Raw genomic sequence first — 19,370 nt, 5'->3', positions numbered from 1 at the left:
TGGCAGCTGAGCAGCTGGTACAGCTTGGTAGTAATACCTTGGCATTTCCTATTAGCTAGAACTTGTAAAAATTGATTTTTCATCTGCCACATACAAGGGAGATGCTCTTCTGTTCTAACATATTTTAATATCTTTTTCTAAATAAAACATGTACAATTGCAGACAATGTGTCTGTCTGGTCGACGAGCTGCCAGCTTCATTAGTATGGATAGACGCTGGGCAAGGAGTAATTGTAATCCCAGTGCATAGAGGGAAGTTCATTTGCAAATTTCTCTTTCTCTGATTATCTGGTGGAGCTTGTGGCACGCACATGAAATAAAGGGTTGCTCCGTAAAACCTGATCGATCAAGTGCCATAATACGGTGGCCCTTTAATTGACTGTACCAACGCGACTTTGACAGCTGGGATGAGGCTCCGACTTCTCCCGACTTCTGCTTTTTTTTTTTGTTTTCAAAGCTTTTAATTCACCTTGTTCAGATTAGCCGTCGATTAACACACGTCCTATATGAGCAAAGTCAAATATTCCACCTTGTAAGATTCTGTGTCATTAAGATTCTGGCAGTAGAGGAGGGAGTCGGATGCTCCCAGCAAAGAGAAGAATTTCCAACTCAACTTTACGGGCTGACAGGTGAAAAACACAGTCAAAGCAATTTAATGCCGTAGAAACTTGTTCCGATTGCTGCTCATGGTGTTCATAGCAGTCAAAATGGTCATAAGGACAGAAAAAAACTGAAAAATATAGCATGTGATCCAATGAGCTTAACCTGTACAAGGTTCTAACTTCAAGTATATCAAATCCATCAGTATAAAGAGGACCTTTCACCATCTCCAACTAAAGTCCAGCTCTTTACATTAATTAATAGTCGCTGTTCCACTGATTCCAGCACAGTTGAATTTTTTTCTCTAGCCCCCACCATTCCTGAGCAATCAATGCTGTTAGTTTTGGTGCCTCTTATGCTATTTAGACTCTGTATTGTCAAGAGGGCAGTGCCAGGCAGGAGTAGACAAGGGGTGTGATTCCGAGCTCTGCCACTGGCGGCTTCTGATTGGAGTTCTGAGTCACACCCCCTGCCTGACCCCGCCCTTCTGACATTACCGAGATTAAATAGCACATCAGGGACCAAAACTGTCGGCACTTATTGCTCAGGAATGGTGTGGGCTAGAGAGAAAATTCCAACTGCATGAGAATCAGTGGAACAGCAACTACTAACAGATACTAAGAACTGGAATTGGTGGAGGTAGACAAAGGTCGTATTTAACATAGGTTGAGTAACTTTATTAATACAGATGTGTACAGCCTTAAAGGGGTTTGCAGATCAAATGATATTGATGGTCTCTTTGTGTCACTCATTTGAGGATTTCAAGCCAAGAGCGAAAGTAAAAGTAAGAAAAGACATCTGTATACTGCATTTACAGTTGTAGCCAAATTTAACAAGACTTTTAAGGCATGAAATAAATAGTTGCAAATCACTTTCACTTGGCCTTTTTTCCATTGCTTTCGATGGCTTTTTTGTGAGTTATCTCAGGGAAGCGAGCTATCAGCTTCAAGTTGAAGATGACTACGTCTCTACCGGGTACAGATGAGGAAGTGTTCACATGTCAGAATTATCAGTGGGATATTCCACAAAAACATAAGCACCCTACTTGATTTTGGTGTAAACACCACGGAGTCAGTGGTTCAAGGCTCCTCGCTAACTGGGCCCATTCATTTGGTGATGGGAGACGGTGACCGGAAAATAAAGAGAAATCGAGGGCGAAGTTCCGCCTGAAATTCCTCTTCATTTTTCACTATGTGAACGGCCCCCAATACATTGTCAGATCTACTGATCTGAACAGTGATAGCATTCCCAGAGGCACAGCTCTAATGTATCCACTATATGGCCATAAAATGGCATACATTATCCACTGGCCACACTATTAAAATAAAAAAAAAAAAAAAAAAAAAAATATTTATTTTTATTTTTAATTTTTTTTTGGGGGGGGTTCCACTGTATAGGAAAGTGTTAGGTCTAGGAACTAGCAAGAAAATTTTCAAGATTTTCTGTAAGATCTGCAAGTAAACTATAGATGCAAAGAGACTCCAGAACAAGCATTTTATCTTTCTTCTGTACTGTAGATGACATGAGCTCAAAAATACAGAGCTACCGTATATACTCGAGTATAAGCCGTCCCGAATATAAGCCAAGGCCCCTAATTTTACCACAAAAAACTGGGAAAACTTATTGACTCGAGTATAAGCCGAAGGGGGGGGGGGGAATTCAGCAGCTACTGGAAAATTTCAAAAATTAAAATGCTCAGAGTTTTTGGGTGCAGTAGGTGCTGGGGAAGGGGAGGGGGTGTTTTGGTTGTCTGTCTGCCCCTTCCCTGAGCTTGAGGACTTTTTTTTTTCTTCCTCCACTTGGAATTCAGCCTGGCTGTATATAGGGGATCTGCAGTGCTCCTATTAACCCCTTCCCAACGGAAACGGAACACTGCAGATCCCCTATATTCAGTAGACCGGGCACTGTCAGACACAGGATACCTAATGTGTTTGTGCCTCACAGTCATTTTCTATTTTTATATGTATTCTAGGGAAAGGAGGGATTCAGAATGTTTAATTTTTTTTAAAGCTCTTTTTTCCCCCACTATTTTATGGGAGATTCTATACATTAATATTGTGGCTGGTCATAGACACCCCCCCTAAAAAAAATATATATATATATTTTTTTTTTTTTTTTTGCTGACTCGAGTATAAGCCGAGGGGGGCTTTTTCAGCACAAAAACTGTGCTGAAAAATTCGGCTTATACTCGAGTATAACTCAAAGTTACATACAGATCAATCCTTCCTTACATTTCTTCTTAGAATCATATCCAAAGATGTGTAGCATGACATAAAAAAAAAGCACAACAAAAAAACCCCATAATTTTGAGATACTCTGTCACGAGGTGTGCAGCCATTCAGTGTCATTTGCACTGTAATGGGGATTTTCCTAGCATGTTGTGATATTATATAGCATTGGTATTTTAAGAAACTGGAGTCTTTAACCCATTTTGAGCTAAGGTGAGGGAGGCCATTACGCTTTGCTTCATGACGGTAGAGCCTTGCGACTAGAATACCTAGTAATCATGAATATTCTAACCTTCTCTGACAATGACATGGCCATGAGCGAGTCACAATAGTGTCTGTAGCATTTAACACAAGGGCAATTGACAAGCCTTTAAATCTATTGTTTGCAGCCATCAGAGGGTTAATCGATGCCTTAAGTAAAGCAGCACATGATAAATATTTTAGGCGCAGACATTGTACTCAGGGTTTGAAGTGTCATAAGCAATCTCTCTCAGAAATCAATATTCACACAGCACATCCTGGGGGAGAAGGGAAGTAGACATGCAGGGAAAGTTAATGTGAGTTATCAAATACATGTCTACCTTAATCCCTATTGCTGTTTTCTTGGCTTCTGCTTTTAGCCGCGTTGCTTTTAATACAGGCTTGTTTTTCTTGTAGTCCTGTCTTCCTAAAGTAGAAATAGAATGAATAATTGATGACAAAATGTATACTCGTAATTATTTTAGCATTATCGATTCTCGTTTTTATTAAAATACACACCAACGCAAACGCGCAATAATGGCCTGCCGTAATAAACAAAGACGTACGGTACAAGTATAGCGAGATGGAAGGATTATTTACAGCGCTGCAAGGAAATCTGCATAAAAGGCATAAAAAGTCACCAAACTGGAATCAAATCTGTGACATGTTCTATAGATCTGTAAGCATTATAGGAGAGCGAACAGCCAAAATGAAGAGTATAAGATACAACTAACTAAAGGGGTTGTATGAGAATAAAAAAACATGGCCGCTTCCATGTACACAAATAGTAGCTTCCCGAAAAAATCTAAGGCTTGTTCTGTGTATTTCGAGGTAATAATGAGGATAATGAATGGCCAAAATTAAGAATATGAATGAACAAGATGCAATTACTCCCATCTTGGCAAATCACTACCGAGATTGGAATAACTACTCCCAAATCCTGGCCCTTAGGATGGGACTTACGGGAACAAACAGTGCTGCTCTACTCTGCTCCTTAAAGGGGCTGTCCAGGACAAGTTTAAAATCCTACACTAATCTAAACACCCTCCTACTTTCTAAATTACATAATTAATCAAAAATGTATAGTTACCCATATCCCTAGGGTGGTCATGTGACCGCCCCACGGATATTTTCTGATTATCCGATGACTATCCATTTCCTCATTTCCAGAAACAGATTGATACTACTACTCCCCTCCATCATACTTACCCATCTTCTTCCTGTCTAGGCTTCCTTCTCCAGGGAATGGCTCCTCCTCCTTCTTAGACATTGGCATGCGCATGCGCAATAGAGCCAGAGTTCTGGTTTAGTGCTGAAGTCGACATTACATCTCTATTGCGTAAGCTGGGAGCCTGCCCAATAGAGATGTATTGAAGGCTACGGCATGGTGCTCACATATCCCGTAGAAGGAAGAAGAAGACAGGTAAAGTATATTAGGATACAAGGATGGACTGAGTGAGTTGGGAAGGGTTAGCAGTGGGAGAAATAGCTAGGGAGACAGGGAGGGGGGTGTTAGAGAGGGTGGAAGGGAAGTGAGAGGTAGAGAGTGTGATAGCCTACAACTACCAGAATTCATTGCAGCAGGAAGCTACACCAAGTAAACAAATGCAGAAGATACTAGACACTCCCATAGAAACCCATAAATCACTCGAAACACTGCTAAAGTTATATGGGTGTACTTATTAACCCATTAACAGCACTAACAGACCTTTCATAAAAAAAATACTTTTTGCCCAGAAAAACCCTTGAAGTCCTAGAGGAGAACTAAAGTTACAGAAACAGAACATGAAATCCGTGGCTCCCATTCTCATCTATGGGAGTTAGAAAAACAGCATACAGCAGCACTGCTTGGTTGTTCCCATAGGTTCTCATGTAGGGGTGAGGACGGGGAACAGTTCTTCCTATCATGACGGCCATTTGTAGAGATGGGAATAACCTTTAAATAGGGTTGTAGGAAAAGAAAAAAAACATAGCAGCCTCCTTACAGAAATAATACCACTTCTGATTACGTCTCAAGCCCTATTGACGTAGCTGCAATACTAGGTAAAGGCCAATAAAACATGGCAGCAGTACTGGAGAAGAGAAGTATAGGGATTTTTTTGTATTTTTGTTTCAAATTTCTACTGGTTATGGGTTTTTTTCAAAGTGACCCTTGAAGTAATAAGGAAATAGTCTCATAATAGGTTTAGTGTTATTCCATTTGCATTGCATAATAATATACTATTTTATTTTGCTTACTTATATAGCGCCATCATATTCCGCAGCGCTTTACAAATATTGTCAGCCCTGTCCCATATAGGACTCAAAATCTTAGACCCCGTTCCCACGGAGTAACGCGCCGCTCATTCAGACACGTAAACACGTGTCAGAGCGAGGCGTTTCAAAACAGATCCCATTGACTTCAATGGGTCCCAGCTTACGCGGGCTACACATTGAAATCAATAGGTTAAAAAGCCTCCCACTGATTTCAATGTGTAGTGCGCGTAAGCCGGCACCCATTGAAGTCAATGGGATCTGTTTTGAAGCGCCTCACTCTGACACGTGTTTACGTGTCTGAATGAGCGGCGCGCTACTCCGTGGGAACGGGACCTAAATTCCCTATAACTATCTCATATGAGTGTGGGAGGAAACCCATGTAGACAAAGGATGAACATACAAACTCTTATAAGGTCCTTGTAAATACCTTAGTAATAGGTCGCTACTGTCCTTTGTATTTAAAGGGATTCTACCATTAAAACCCTTTTTTTTTGTGGATAAGACGTCGGAATAGCCTTTAGAAAGGCTATTCGTCTCTTACCTTTAGATGTGATCTACGCCGTGCCGTTCCTTAGAAATACTGTTTTTTACCGGTATGCAAATTAGTTCTCTTGCAGCGATGGGGGCGGCCCCCAGCGCTGGAAATGCGATGGGGGCGTCCCCACTGTTGCTCGAGAACACAATCCAGAGATGCCTGTATCATCGGCTGGATCCTCCCCTTCTTTCGTCGTCTTTCTTCAGCGTCACCTCCGACGCCTGCGCAGTTGGCTCTGCCAGTGAGACACTAGCCAATTGCACAGGCGTCGGAGGTGACGCCGAAGAAAGACGACGAAAGAAGGAGAGGATCCAGCCGAAGATAGAGGTGTCGCTGGAGTCTGTTCTTGAGCAGCAATGGGGACACCCCCATCGCATTTCCAGCACTGGGGCCAACCCCCATCGCTGCGAGAGAACTAATTTGCATACCGGTAAAAAACGGTATTTCTAAGGAACGGCACGGCGGAGATCACATCTAAAGGTAAGAGACGAATAGCCTTTCTAAAGGCTAGTCCGACGTCTTATCCACAAAAAAAAAAGGTTTTAATGGTAGAATCTCTTTAAGACTTGAGTCTTCGACAGCAATTATTTTATTGGAACCATTCACAGAATTTTAAGCAAATAAAAGCGTATAAAAAGTATATCAAAGTCAAACCAATTTTTCTATAGAGTTCATTGCTAGGTCTGAGCAGGCTACCAAATGTTTCCAATAAATGTTGATCAACTAGAATTAGATCTCACATATGGGGAAGCGAAATATTTCTCCTACATTTCTGCAGACAAGTTTTGAAAATCCAATGGGGATAGAAAGTTAAGCAACGAACTGGAGGATGAAAAGGGTAATAATTAGTCACTTAGGGAGCAGGTTACCACCGAGCCCCATCTGCTTGCAGCTCGATGCTCCTATACCGTGCTCCACATAGAGATAACAAATACAGGTCCTCTTTCCATCTCTGATGTCTTCTCATATTTAAAAAGTGGAACTAAATATACCCCGAACATTTATAGCAATTTACTATAATGTAATATAATACGGCGCACATTTTATAGCATGTGCTGTACATGTGACACACATTATAGGTTATTTATTTCTTGAGACTGGGACCCCATTGAGTGTAAAAATGCGTCGTTTTACATTACATCCACAGTGGACGGGATTCTGGCTAATTCAATCCACACATTGCAGAAAAATATCGGCAGTGGACATGCTGCAATTTCAAAAACCATCGCGGTTCTGGAAGTCGCAACCTGCCAACTCTACCTACGGAAACACCGGTTTTCCCTATAGGTATAAATGAAGCAAAAAGTCCGCAGAGAAAAACTACAGGAAAAAAACAATACATGTTCCAGCAGCACTTTTTGGCTGCAGCACGCTATATGGAGACTTAGTCTAAGGTTGAGGCCCCACGTTGTGGAAACACAGCTTTTTTTTGTTGCAAGTTTTGTCGCGGTTTTTTGAGGCAAAGCCAAGAATGGCTACGGATGGAATCGGAAATATATAGAAAGCTCTTATACTTGTAACTTCTGCTTAATCTAGTCCTGGCTTTGGCTAAAAAAATGCACCAATATCTGCAACGAAAATAAGCTGCATTTCCGCAACGTGGAGCCTCAGCCTAAGGCCGGAAATGCCACGGCAAAAATGGCGGAGTTTTACAGTACTTGCAAAGTAGATGAGATTCATGCGAATCCCATGCCCACTTTGTGGAACAAATCGCAGCGCAGACAACCGTTGCGGTTTTGAAAATCGCAGCATGTCAATTATATCTACGGAAACGCCGGCAGCTTCCCCATAGATATAATTGTAACAGAAAGTCTGCGGAGGAAAACTCCATGAACTTTCTGTTCAAAGTGCTGCGGGAAGAACCACGATGCATTCACGCTGCGGTTGTTCCTGCAGCGCTTTAGTGCTGCGTTTCCGGCCCGTGGGGCCTTAGCCTAAAGGTAACTTGTCATATAGCACAGTCACTACAGTATATTTTTATCTACGGTAAATTTTTACATAAAAACTTTTGTGAAACTCCATTTTATTTACTTTATTTACATCAATCAGTATCTAATAATAACTACCGCATGCCTCCATAAAGTGCCCCTCAATCAACTTGATAAGAAAATAAAAAACATTTTTAAAAAATTATGGCCGTAAGAAGAGCACAAACCCAAAAATTTAAAAAAAAAGTGTTTCAAATTTTAAAAACTCTTTAAAACTAGTAAAACACAAAACAAAATATATAAATTTGCTATGTCTGTAACTGTATTGACCTGAGGAACAGCGAACATCATGAAAACCAAACCCAAAAAACTAGGGTGGAATTGTTTTTTTCCCCATTCAATCCTAAAAATATTTTTTTAAGTTTCCCAATACATTATTAGAAACATTAAATGGTGCCTATAAAATATGTAACTCTTCCTGAAAAAAAAAAAAAAAAACCACTACAAAAAACCCCAAGCCCTTACACAGCTATGTCAGCAGAAAAAGATAATACTGTGTAAGCGGACATTTTCTTGTGGCCAGCGGGTATGCGCAGTCGGCTTTGCCCTAGGCCTAGAAGTTTGAAGCCAACCCCCGGAAGAAGATGCGTGAAGACCCCGTTCCTGAAGAAGATGGAGGCGTCTCTGGAGAGTTCTCTCGCAGCATTGGGACGCCCCCAGTGCTGCGAGAGAACTCATTTGCATAACGGCGGAAACCGGGATTTTAACCGAACGGCGGGGCGGAGAAGACATCTAAAGGTAGGAGAAGAATAGCCTTTCTTAAGGCTATTCCTGCGTGTTATCGGGAAAAAAAAAAGTTTTTTAATAGTAGAATCCCTTTAAGGCGTATTTAGGAGGTATTCCAGAAAGACAGTCTTGTGATTCTTCCTAAGGACTGGCTATCAACGTGTATGGCAATTCTACTAATAACAGCATAGGTAAACAAGGTTTTATGAGGTTCAGAGGTTTGTCCTTTTGTTGGCTGTGTTTTTTTATGAGCAAATTTAGAATTTAAGTAAGAAAAAACTAAAAATAGAAAAAAATATTATTAAAAAATATAGGGAAAAATACAACTTGATCATTAGACGTGGAAGTAATGACTAGATTTATATAACAAGAACCAAAATAGAAAAAAATGTAAATACACCAGAAAATATGTTGGACAATGAGTAAGAAATATCCTTCGACGTATCATCGTTATCGATTCCTTAAGGTTTTGTTCTATTTTCACACTCTTCTGATTCATTTTTAAGGCAGTTGTATATACGGTAGGTACAATGTATATGTGTGTATCAGAATATAAGACACCTGTACATTACGCTGATTATTTTAGGATCCTAGCCATTAAATACCATAGCAATTTTTTTCTTTGTGATTCTCACTTGATGAGTCTCGAATAGATCTTTTTTTTTTTTTCCATCTCAAATACAAATTGTAATGATTTTCCTCCAGTTTACGGGAACGTTCCCTTCTTAAGTCTGTATAATAGGTGCAAACACTAATCAGGGAGCGCTTTTCTTATGGGGTATTAATAATAACTCCTGGAACGGTTAACCCACAAGAGACCATTCAACATCAAGAACTTGCAATCTCGCTTAAAACGCTAAAGACTGGATCTTCAAAAGCACCTTGGTTTAATTAACATTTTTTCCAGACATAAAAAGTCTGAACATGGTAAATTAATTGGAAAGATAGCATATTGCTCTAATGTAGCAAACTTCAGGTACCGTCAGCATGTACAGGAACAGGGCAGCGAAATCTCTTAAGTTCATAAATATTCACAAACTGTTCTGCTAACTAAGCCTTGTGTTATGGAAAATTCACGATGGCAGTGTATCTGATAATGGTATCGCTTCTTACGGAACCGACGGAACGTGACCTGGTGTGGACAAGTAAAGTCAGAAGTTATACACTGACAACTCTTAGGGCTAGTTCACACGTGGGCAAAGGGGAGGTTTTTGACAGCGGAATTCGCTTCAAAAACCTCTCCTTTAACATGGTGGTCTATGTAGACCACTAGCTTTTTTTTTTCCTCCTAGCGTTTTCCGCCTGAAGAAGCGACATGACCTTTCTTCAGGCGGAAAACGCCTGAAGAATTGCATAGAAGTGAATGGGAGGCGCGCGGTTTTCGCCTGCAGTTTCTATAGCACATATAGGAAAAAAAACCCTAGCGAAAACCGCTAGCGAAAACCGCGTCAAAAACCTCGTCAAAAACCGCGTGGAATGCAAAAAACAGCGTCAAAAAAACTCCTCGAGGTTTTTTACCTCGCACAAATAAGCTAGGCGGTTTTCACGTGTGAACTGACCCTTAGGCTGTAGTCACACTGAGTAACGCTGGGGTTTTTTGTGCTTATTTTTGCACATAGCGCCGTGTTAACGCCGCGTAGCGTTAAGTGCAAAAATAAGCACAAAAAACGCCAGCGTTACTCAGTGTGAATACAGCCTTAGGGTGCATTCACACGGAGTAACGTGCTGCGTGATGTGGCACGTATACGCCGTGTGAGATTTTGTGCGCCGTATACGCTCCCATTGATTTCAATGGGAGCCTGGATCGTATACGCCACAAAATAACGTGGCGTATACGATCCAGGCTCCCATTGAAATCAATGGGAGCGTATAAGGCGCTCAAAGTCTCACATGCCATATACGTGCCACATCACGCAGCACGTTACTCCGTGTGAATGCACCCTTAGAGACGATCACCCAAAATTGCATTAAAAAGTGATCTTCTAGAGAGGTGGTTTTCTCGGAGAAGATGGTGGACATGAAAAACTGAAAAACTATCACAGAAAATGTGGTCTGGTAAAGGCGGTGGTCTTCTCAAAGAGGTGGCCTTTTGGAAAGGTTACACTGTGTATTTTTTAATTTGTATACAATGATCAAAAACAGGCTCACCATATAAATGACTCAGGCTAGGTTCACATCTGTGTTCGGGGTCCCCGAACAGAATCCTAATCTGCATAAAAAAGCAGTTACCTTAGGAAGGACCCCACAGGCTATAATGGAGTCCATGTGGTTTCCGCGCAAAAAATGCGGAGAGAAAAGTGTCGCTCGCAGCACTTTTCTCTCCTCTTTTATCATGCAGAGAGGGGAACGGAATCCCCAAACACAGATGTGAACCGGGCCTCAGAACAGTTTTACAGACTCCATGAGAATGTAACTCACTAAGAGACTGGCTCAATTTATTATGACGGGTCCATTCACACAGAGTTTTTTGGCAAGGATTTTGGCGCTGAGAATCCACGTGGAAAAAACCCAATGTGTTCCTTTTTCCATTAGCTAGCTAGTAAAAACCGTTGTGCGGACACACCACGATTTCCAAAACCAGCAACGTTTTGAAGATCACAGCATGTCAATTATAGCTACGGAAACGCCGGCGGTTTCCCTATAGGTATAATTGTAACAGAAAGTCCATGGAGGAAAACTCGGCAAACTTTCTGTTTATAACGCTGCGGGAAGAACCACGATTTTTCATGCAGCACTTTATTGCTGTGGGACATCCCATGGGGCCTTAGCCTTAATTTAAAATTTAATTTATGAGCCTCAGAGACTAACTCGAGTGGTACAGAGCCTCAGAGTGGGGGTCAGTTTTGGTGAAGTCAGAAAAATGAGCTGGGAAAAAGTTAGTGACTCAATTTACATTTTACACAATGATAAATAATGTATAATGAATTAGATGTATAGTTTGTGACATATTTACTGTCGTAGTACTAGATTTTTTTGGAATTTATAGGAGCTTTAGGGCTCATTCACACGGGGTAAGGGGGGCGGATTTGCCACTGAATCCACATCAGAATCCGCCCCCTCACAGTAGAGGTCTATGTACACCGCTAGCTCCCTTTTTTCCGTGAGCGGTATGTTCCTGCTCACGGAAAAAAGAAGCGAGCTGCCCTTTCTTCAGGCAGATTCAGCCCTGGCGTCCGCCTCGCAGCAGCACCCTCCAGACTAGGCCCATTCATTTGGGCCTACTCCGGAGTAGGAAGCCGCGACTGTTGCGGCAGGCGTATTTTGGTCCTATTCTGACGCGGCTTCCCGTGTCAAAATCAGGACCAAAATACTGCCCCCTTGCTCCGTGTGAACTAGGCCTTACTGCTTCTCTCTGACTGTGATGGGCAATGTTTCATGAAGGATTCAGAGTTGGAGTCGGTGTAGGGCTGTGGAAAAATAGAGAAGTCAGAGTCTGAGGCTTCGGAATAATTATTCTAAGTGTTACTAGCCTTAGTTTTTTGCCCAGTGTCCCAGATCTTCTGAGTGTTCACGAAAGTTATGTTTAGCTGCATCAGTGTTATCCACGCTCACAAGTATCCCATGGTGCTCCAGGTATCTTCAAAGACTACCAACACCCCTGGCGTTACCTCTACAGCCCTCTGAAATATTTGACAGCCTCCTAATTTTCAATCAATAATGCAACCAGAACTGTTACTTGACTTCAAAGGCGCGCGGTGACAAGACAGAAACGTCTCTGGAACCGTTTCACTCTAGCACATTCCCCACAGTTTTTTACAATCCACTGTTCTACTCCTACAAAGCATCATTGTCATCATGGGGGGATTAAGCCTTTCCAGTAACATACGGTAAAATCCTGTGCAACATCATCAAAGGAGATAAATGTATTTTTGTTGTCACACAGTCGTCTGTAACCTCTGCCCATTTAGACAAAATGACGGGAGTCTAATGGCTTCTAGCTACGAGCCTTGGAATTTATCAGTCTCCACCAGAGGCTCGCCGCCTGCTCGCCATTTCTTCACATTGCTGTCCAGATCTCATTATCATGTGAATATCTAGTTATTGTTTTATGAATGTTCATATTTCAAAGCTTTCCTCTCTGCTTTTCCTCAGCAGACTTTACAATATCCAACCTCATTATCATCATGTGGCAGGGCCGCTTTCCGCCTGCATTTTCTGCTTTAAAAATTAATGCATTGCTATTTTCTGAATACTGCTTAAGCTGCTTATGAGCACATTATGCTATCAAACAGACACATGCAGAAAGGCTTCCTAAACTGTTGTTCTTTCAATGAAAATACAGCTGGTTCCGCATGAAAGACGTGTCTTTTCACCTGCAAATGGGCTAGCTGCTATATTTATTTTTCCCCTTTCTGCCGGTCTTTTATGTGCCAGTAAATCTTTAATTTCCTTAAACTTTAAATGAAATGTCTGCAATTATAATTCTATGTGAAGAGAGTATGGAAGGGTTCATACAGATGTTCTTGTAAGGAAAAGACTTCTGCATCCATAGTAACTCAATGTAGCACTGTATAAAGATGGGTGACAACTCGTATGTGTATGCGATAGCTAGCATGGCGGGTTGTCGCCCGGTAACATGGTATAGCAAAGAGATGTATGAGAGATACAATGTATCAATAAATGGTGGATAGGAGATCAGTCGTTGTCATCACACAAAGGTTGATAAGCAAAGTGAATGCTCGGATACTTTTCCTATTACATTTAATAAATCTCCTTTATATTATCGGGCTTCAAGAGTGTAACTAGTGGGGTAGCAGCGGTAGCGTCTGCCACAGGGCCAGGGATATTAGGGGGCCTGGCGGAAGCCGCTGTGGATTATTATTATATATATTTTTTTTTAATAGGTCGTTGCCTGCTGTAGGTAATGGACCCTATTTACTTACCCATCATGGCTCCTGCTCACGGCCAATGGCGCTTCCCCTTCTGCAGAGGCTGTGAGCAGGAGCCAGGATCAGTAAGTGAGGTCGCGGGCCTGCAAACCCCACGAACACTATCATTAAACTTGGGGGGTCTTTTCAGATCCCTGAGTATAATGATCGGAGTCCCAGGGGAGGTGAGGTTAACATAAAAAACACTGTTACTTACCTGTCCTGGCTCCAGGAAGGCTTCAGGCCTACTCTCATGACGTCCTAGATGTCACATGCCGGGGCTTGCATTCTTATGTGTCGTAACGCAAGCCCCAGCTCAAGTGACGTCTCTTCCATCATTGAAGATGATCGACATCTGTGGGGAGTGCATCGTAGCCCGGGAGAGGTAAGTAATAGAGATGAGCGAACAGTAAAATGTTCGATATTCTTTTCGAGTAGCCCCTCAATATTCGACTACTCGAATTGAATATCGAACCCTATTATAGTCTATGGGGGGGAAATGCTCGTTTCAGGGGTAGGCAACTTTCGATCAAATTATACTTACCAAGTCCACGAGTGAGGGTCTGGCTGGATCCTCCGAGCAGTCTTCTCCTTGCAACGTCCCTGCGGCGTCTTCTGGCTCTTCATTCACTCTGCCAAGCATCGGGCCTGGGCAGAGCCGGCTGTGCATGCCCGCACTACAAGCAGATATGCGCAGTCGGCTCTGCCCAGGCCCGATGCCTGGCAGAGTGAATGAAGAGCCAGAAGACGCCGTGGGGACGATGCACGGAGAAGACTTCTAAAGGTAGGAGAAGAACCAGCGTTGATTGGCCGACTGTATAGCATTCAGCCAATCAATGCTGGTTCTGCATCGAACTTTTACATTCGAATAGCGAGTTGTACTCGATCGAGTGCGAGTATTTCGAATACCGTAGTATTCGATCGAATACCTACTCGATTGAGTACTACTCGCTCATCTCTAGTAAGTAACATTGTTATTTATATTTGTATCCTCCCCTGGATCTCCAAGTATTATACTCTGGGGTCTAAAAGTTCGCCATGGGGTCCTGCCATTCCTAGTAACGCCACTGCTGGGCTTTTAATTTTACAAAAAGGTTATAAAAATCTGCCAGCAAAAAATAGTAATAGTGGATAAGCTTGGATAAACACACAAGTCTACCAAGTACAACCTATAAATCTACCATGTTGATCCAGAAGAAGGTAATAAAAAAAAAAAATCTAAGATGGTGATCACAAACTGCCCCGCAATAGAGAATAGTATCCCACCCCTAACCCCAAATAAATGACCAAGATCTCACCACAGCATACGGGATATCTTTTACTTTCAAGAAAGGTGAGCAGTCCCCATTTCACCTTGAACAAGTTATCTACCACCACAACACCTATGTCCTTGTTGTGTTGTGAGCAGCTATTCCCTTCTCGATTTACTCCCCTACATGAGTTTGTTTGCCTTGCTAGCAGTTCCCTGGCACTGGTTTGTAAAATTAAAGGGGTTGTTCAGGATATTTATTTATTTTTATTTTTTTTATTTTAGGCTGGGGAATGTAAAAAAAAAAAAAAAAAAACCAAACATACTCAATTGTCCATAGTGGTCCAGTCAAGCGGAAGTCCCCATTACATGTCACCACTGAGGCCGCTGATATAAATTGTGCATTTTTTTTATTATTTATATCTGTAAAAGTTTACATTTTTTAATTTACGGTAAATATGGTTATGCTCATGGGAAGACCCCTTTAATCAGACGGTTCCAATCCAATAGAGTGGAGTATAGTATGGATCATGTGCTAATAGCATATAAGGTGACCCCATTAATCAGATAAGCAGATTTAGTTATAGAGAATTACAATGAATATTGTAATAATATAATGAAGAATGATCATTTGGATTCCATCCAAGTTGTGGGCATGTAGGTGACAGTCATGGCAGAAACTGCAGGTGCAAATCGTGTGCTTTGTTCGACATATCAGGTGCCTTGTTTCATCCATAAAAAGCTGTGTCTTCGCATCTCTGCCAAGGTAACACAACATTAAATTTGGAATATTTTTTATTTTTTTAAACAGCAAACTATCCCCTGTGTGAAAACTACTGTATACTGAAGGCAAACAAGTAAAGTATATGTGAAAAGATGGCGGGATTATTCGAATTGTTGGACATGCAATATATACTGGTATTATCACCAGCGAATGGCTGAAGTAGTTATGTACTACACAGTCCAGTCACATTAATGTGACCACCTGTCACTATCCAGAATAACCCCCTTTGGCAGAGCGGACCGCTGCGAGACCTGCAGGAAGAGAGGGGATGTTGTGATGATGGTCACTGGGATGTTGAGCCATGCCGACTCCAGCGCCTTGGCCAGCTGCGCTAGGTTACACGGTTGACCATCCATGGCGCGAACAACCTGATCGAGGTGGTCCCACAGATTCTCTATTGGGTTCAAGTCCAGGAAATTTACTGGCCAAGGGAGTACGGTAAACTCATCCTGGTGCTCCTCAAACCACGCACGTACACTGCGAGCTTTATGACACGTCGCATTGTCCTGCTGCCATCATCCTGAGGAAAAACATTTCGCATGTAGGGGTGAACATGGTCCACAAGGATAGATGCATACTTGTGCTGATCCATCGTGCCTTCCACAATGATGAGTGCACCCAGATGGCTGATTACATGTGTCGTCTGTGATTGGTTATTTAACATTGACATCATAAGTAGGCGCTGGTCACATTAATATGACTGGACTGTGTAATATGAGGCAGATAGGAGCCAAACCCATACTACACCATAACCTAGATGAGAATAAAGGTTCAGCCACAATGAGGCCAAATGAAGATGGAATAAAGATGTACTGTAGGCATATGATGTGTCATGCCATTGCCCATCCCTTGGTTGTACTTGATGGACAGAAGTGGATTTTCCAATACCATTATGGTATCTAGAACTCCATATTATTATGATCACCAAAAAAACCATTCCTATCCTAGCAAGGATGGTCCCAATCTGGTTATTTTGTGGGGACATTAAATGTAAAAAATTCCCTGTCTACCATAAGTGAAGCTTATAAAATAATGATTATTGGGGCAGAGCTTTTCTGGATTTCGAGTCACCCATCTCATTGAAGAACACAATGGCTCTCAATACTGAGACGTTACATAGAGTGAGTATATATGTATATAAACATATATATATGTTTTCCAGTGTGCTCATATTATAAAAAGTACAAGAGGTTGTGTACGAGTACTTGAGTGGCCACAAATGGACTGAAATTATGATTTATTTTTACTCCGGGAATGCAGATTTTTGTAAATACTGGATTATGGTCAATTACAATCATCATGCAACCCTGGTAAGTGTTTTGTTTGGTTTATTTTTCTATTTCTCCTCAAAACCCACAGCAAAGTTCTCCATAAAGTATAATATTGTAGATTTCATTGGGCAGACTCACTTGAAAATGATCTATAAAATAAAATATTACGGAAGCACTTGTGCCAATTGAAGAGGTTGTTACTTGTTTACATCAAAATTGCTAGGCTTACTTACTGTGTAAGCAGCCATTTTTCTTGTGGCCGCGGGCATGTGCAGTCGGCTCTGTCCGAGGCCTAGAAGTTTGACCCCCAGCGCCGGAAGAAGACGCGTGAAGAGGCTGATCCTGAAGAAGATGGAGGTGGCACTGGAGAGTTCTCTCGCAGCATTGGGGACGCCCCCAGTGCTGTTTGAGTGCTGAGGACCGCCCCCAGTGCTGCAAGATAACTCATTTGCATAATGACGAAAACCGGGATTTCTATGGAATGGCGGCGCAGAGAAGACATCTAAAGGTAGGAGAAAAATAGCTTTTTTAAGGCTGTTCCTACGTGTGACTGACAAAAAATTTAATTTTAATGGTAGAATACCTTTAATGATCTCAAGGCAGCTGGGACCACAATCACCAAGAAAACCATTGATAACACATTACGCCGTAATGGATTAAAATCCTGCAACATCCGCAAGGTCCCCCTGCTCAAGAAGGTCCATGTGCAGCCCCGTCTGAAGTTTGCCAATGAATCCCTGGATGATTCTGAGAGTGATTGGGAGAAGGTACTGTGGTCAGATGAGACAAAAAAAGAGGTTTTCAGCATTAACTCAACTTGTTGTGTTTGGAGGAAGAGAAATGCTGACTATAACCCAAAGAACACCGTCCCCGCTGTCAAACATGGAGGGGGGAACCTTATGTTTTGAGGATGTTTCTCTGCTAAGGGCACAGGACTACTTCACCACATCAATGGGAGAATGGATGGAGCCATGTGCTGTAAAATCCTGAGTGACAACCTCCATCCCTCAGGAGGACAATAAAAATGGGCCATGGCTGGGTCTTCCAGAAATACAATGAACCAAAACATACAGCCAAGGCAACAACGCAGTGGCTCAAAAAGAAGCACATTAAGGTCATGGAGTGGCCCAACCAGTCTCCAGACATTAATCCCATAGAAAACTTATGGCAGGAACTGAAGCCCTAAGTTGCCAAGCGACAGCCTCAAAATCTTAATGATTTAGAGATGATCTGCAAAGAGGTGCGGACCAAAACTCCTCCTGATAAGTGCGCAAAACTTATCAACTACAAAAAACGTCTGACTGCTGTGCGGAGAAGAGCGTGCAGGTATATGGGGAGTTAGGATTTTCGGCTTACAACTATTGCATGTCCTGATTTAACCCAAAATCCAAGTCTCTCCAGGATCAGCTCTTGTTACTTGCTCTAATACTAAGTCTTCTCAAACATCCAATTTATTGGACTGTTAACTTATTTATTTCTTCATTATTTCTGATTGATATGCTACATATTAATATACCTAAACCTGTGACAATGATGGTTCGGCAGTTCTCTCGTACTTATTGTATCTTCTTTTATGAAATACTTGTTATTATAAAATTGTAACAATGTTATCATTGAATGTTAGGGCTGTTGAAATAATAATATATTGTCAGAATAATAATGATAAATTGTAATAACATCCCGAATAATAAAAAAAACCTTGATGAATGTGGGAGCTACATTGTGTACAGTGATTAAACTACTAAAATGAGAGAGTAATCCATTATATAGTTATAGACAATAAAGCAATATCAAATATACAATTATGGTAAAAATCAGCCCATGCTTTCTACGACTAATAGTATGTTATAAGCATTAAAATGAGAGGATGTGAGGAGTGGGACTGTATATTACATCTGCATTAATAATATATGACACAGGAAGAGCTGGATTACAAAAATATGGAAATCTGGTCCTTGCAGACAACGGATTCCCACAGATGTGTAACCAGTAATGTCTGATGTGCTGCTTATTGGCGCCTTGTCTCAAAGCACTGCATACTCCATACACAATAAGGCCTTATTCACACGTCCTGTTTTGCATGGAATGTGCCGTTAGTGCTGTCCACTACGCCTATTGGTGGTCAGCACCATATAGGGCTCCTATCAGTGTGTCTTTGGAATATGGGAGGAAACCCATCCAAACATGGATAGAACATATAAAGTCCTTGAAGGTGTTGTTTTTGGTAGGATTTAAACCCAGGACTCCAGTACTGCAAGGCTGCCATGCTAACCACTGAGCCACCGTGTTGCCCCCTTTTTATTTTTTTATACGCTAAAATCCTATAGTTTGTATTGTGTTGGATCCATAATGGCATATACCGTATACCGAGTATAAGTCGACCCAAGTATAAGCCGACCCCCCCTAATTTTACAAAAAAAAAACTGAGAAAACTTATTGACTCGAGTATAAGCCGAGGGGGGAAATGCAGCAGCTGCTGGAAAATTTCAAAAAGTAAAATGGTTTTTGGGTGCAGTAGTTGCTGGGAAAGGGGAGGGGGTGTTTTGGTTGTCTGTCTGCCCCTTCCCTGAGCTTGAGGACTGCTTTTTTTTCCCCCACTTGGAATTCAGCCTGACTGATTATAGGG

The 19,370-nt window shown here is 41.7% G+C and overlaps 1 protein-coding gene across 1 annotated transcript in view; it reads right to left on the bottom strand.

The window, feature by feature from the left end:
- The window catches only part of TRIQK (triple QxxK/R motif containing), a 70,714-nt gene that overhangs the window by 22,388 nt on the left and 28,956 nt on the right, over window positions 1-19,370 (bottom strand). Inside the window, exon 3 of the mRNA XM_075272106.1 lies at window positions 3,409-3,494. Coding sequence (XP_075128207.1) covers window positions 3,409-3,494 — 86 coding nt within the window. The remainder of the gene's footprint in view (window positions 1-3,408; window positions 3,495-19,370) is intronic.

The sequence above is a fragment of the Leptodactylus fuscus genome, chromosome 4 (genome assembly GCF_031893055.1).
Source record: "Leptodactylus fuscus isolate aLepFus1 chromosome 4, aLepFus1.hap2, whole genome shotgun sequence".
In the NCBI taxonomy this organism is placed as follows: domain Eukaryota; kingdom Metazoa; phylum Chordata; class Amphibia; order Anura; family Leptodactylidae; genus Leptodactylus; species Leptodactylus fuscus.
The sequence above is the reverse complement of the archived record's forward strand: the minus strand, read 5'-3'. Positions and strand labels throughout refer to the sequence as shown.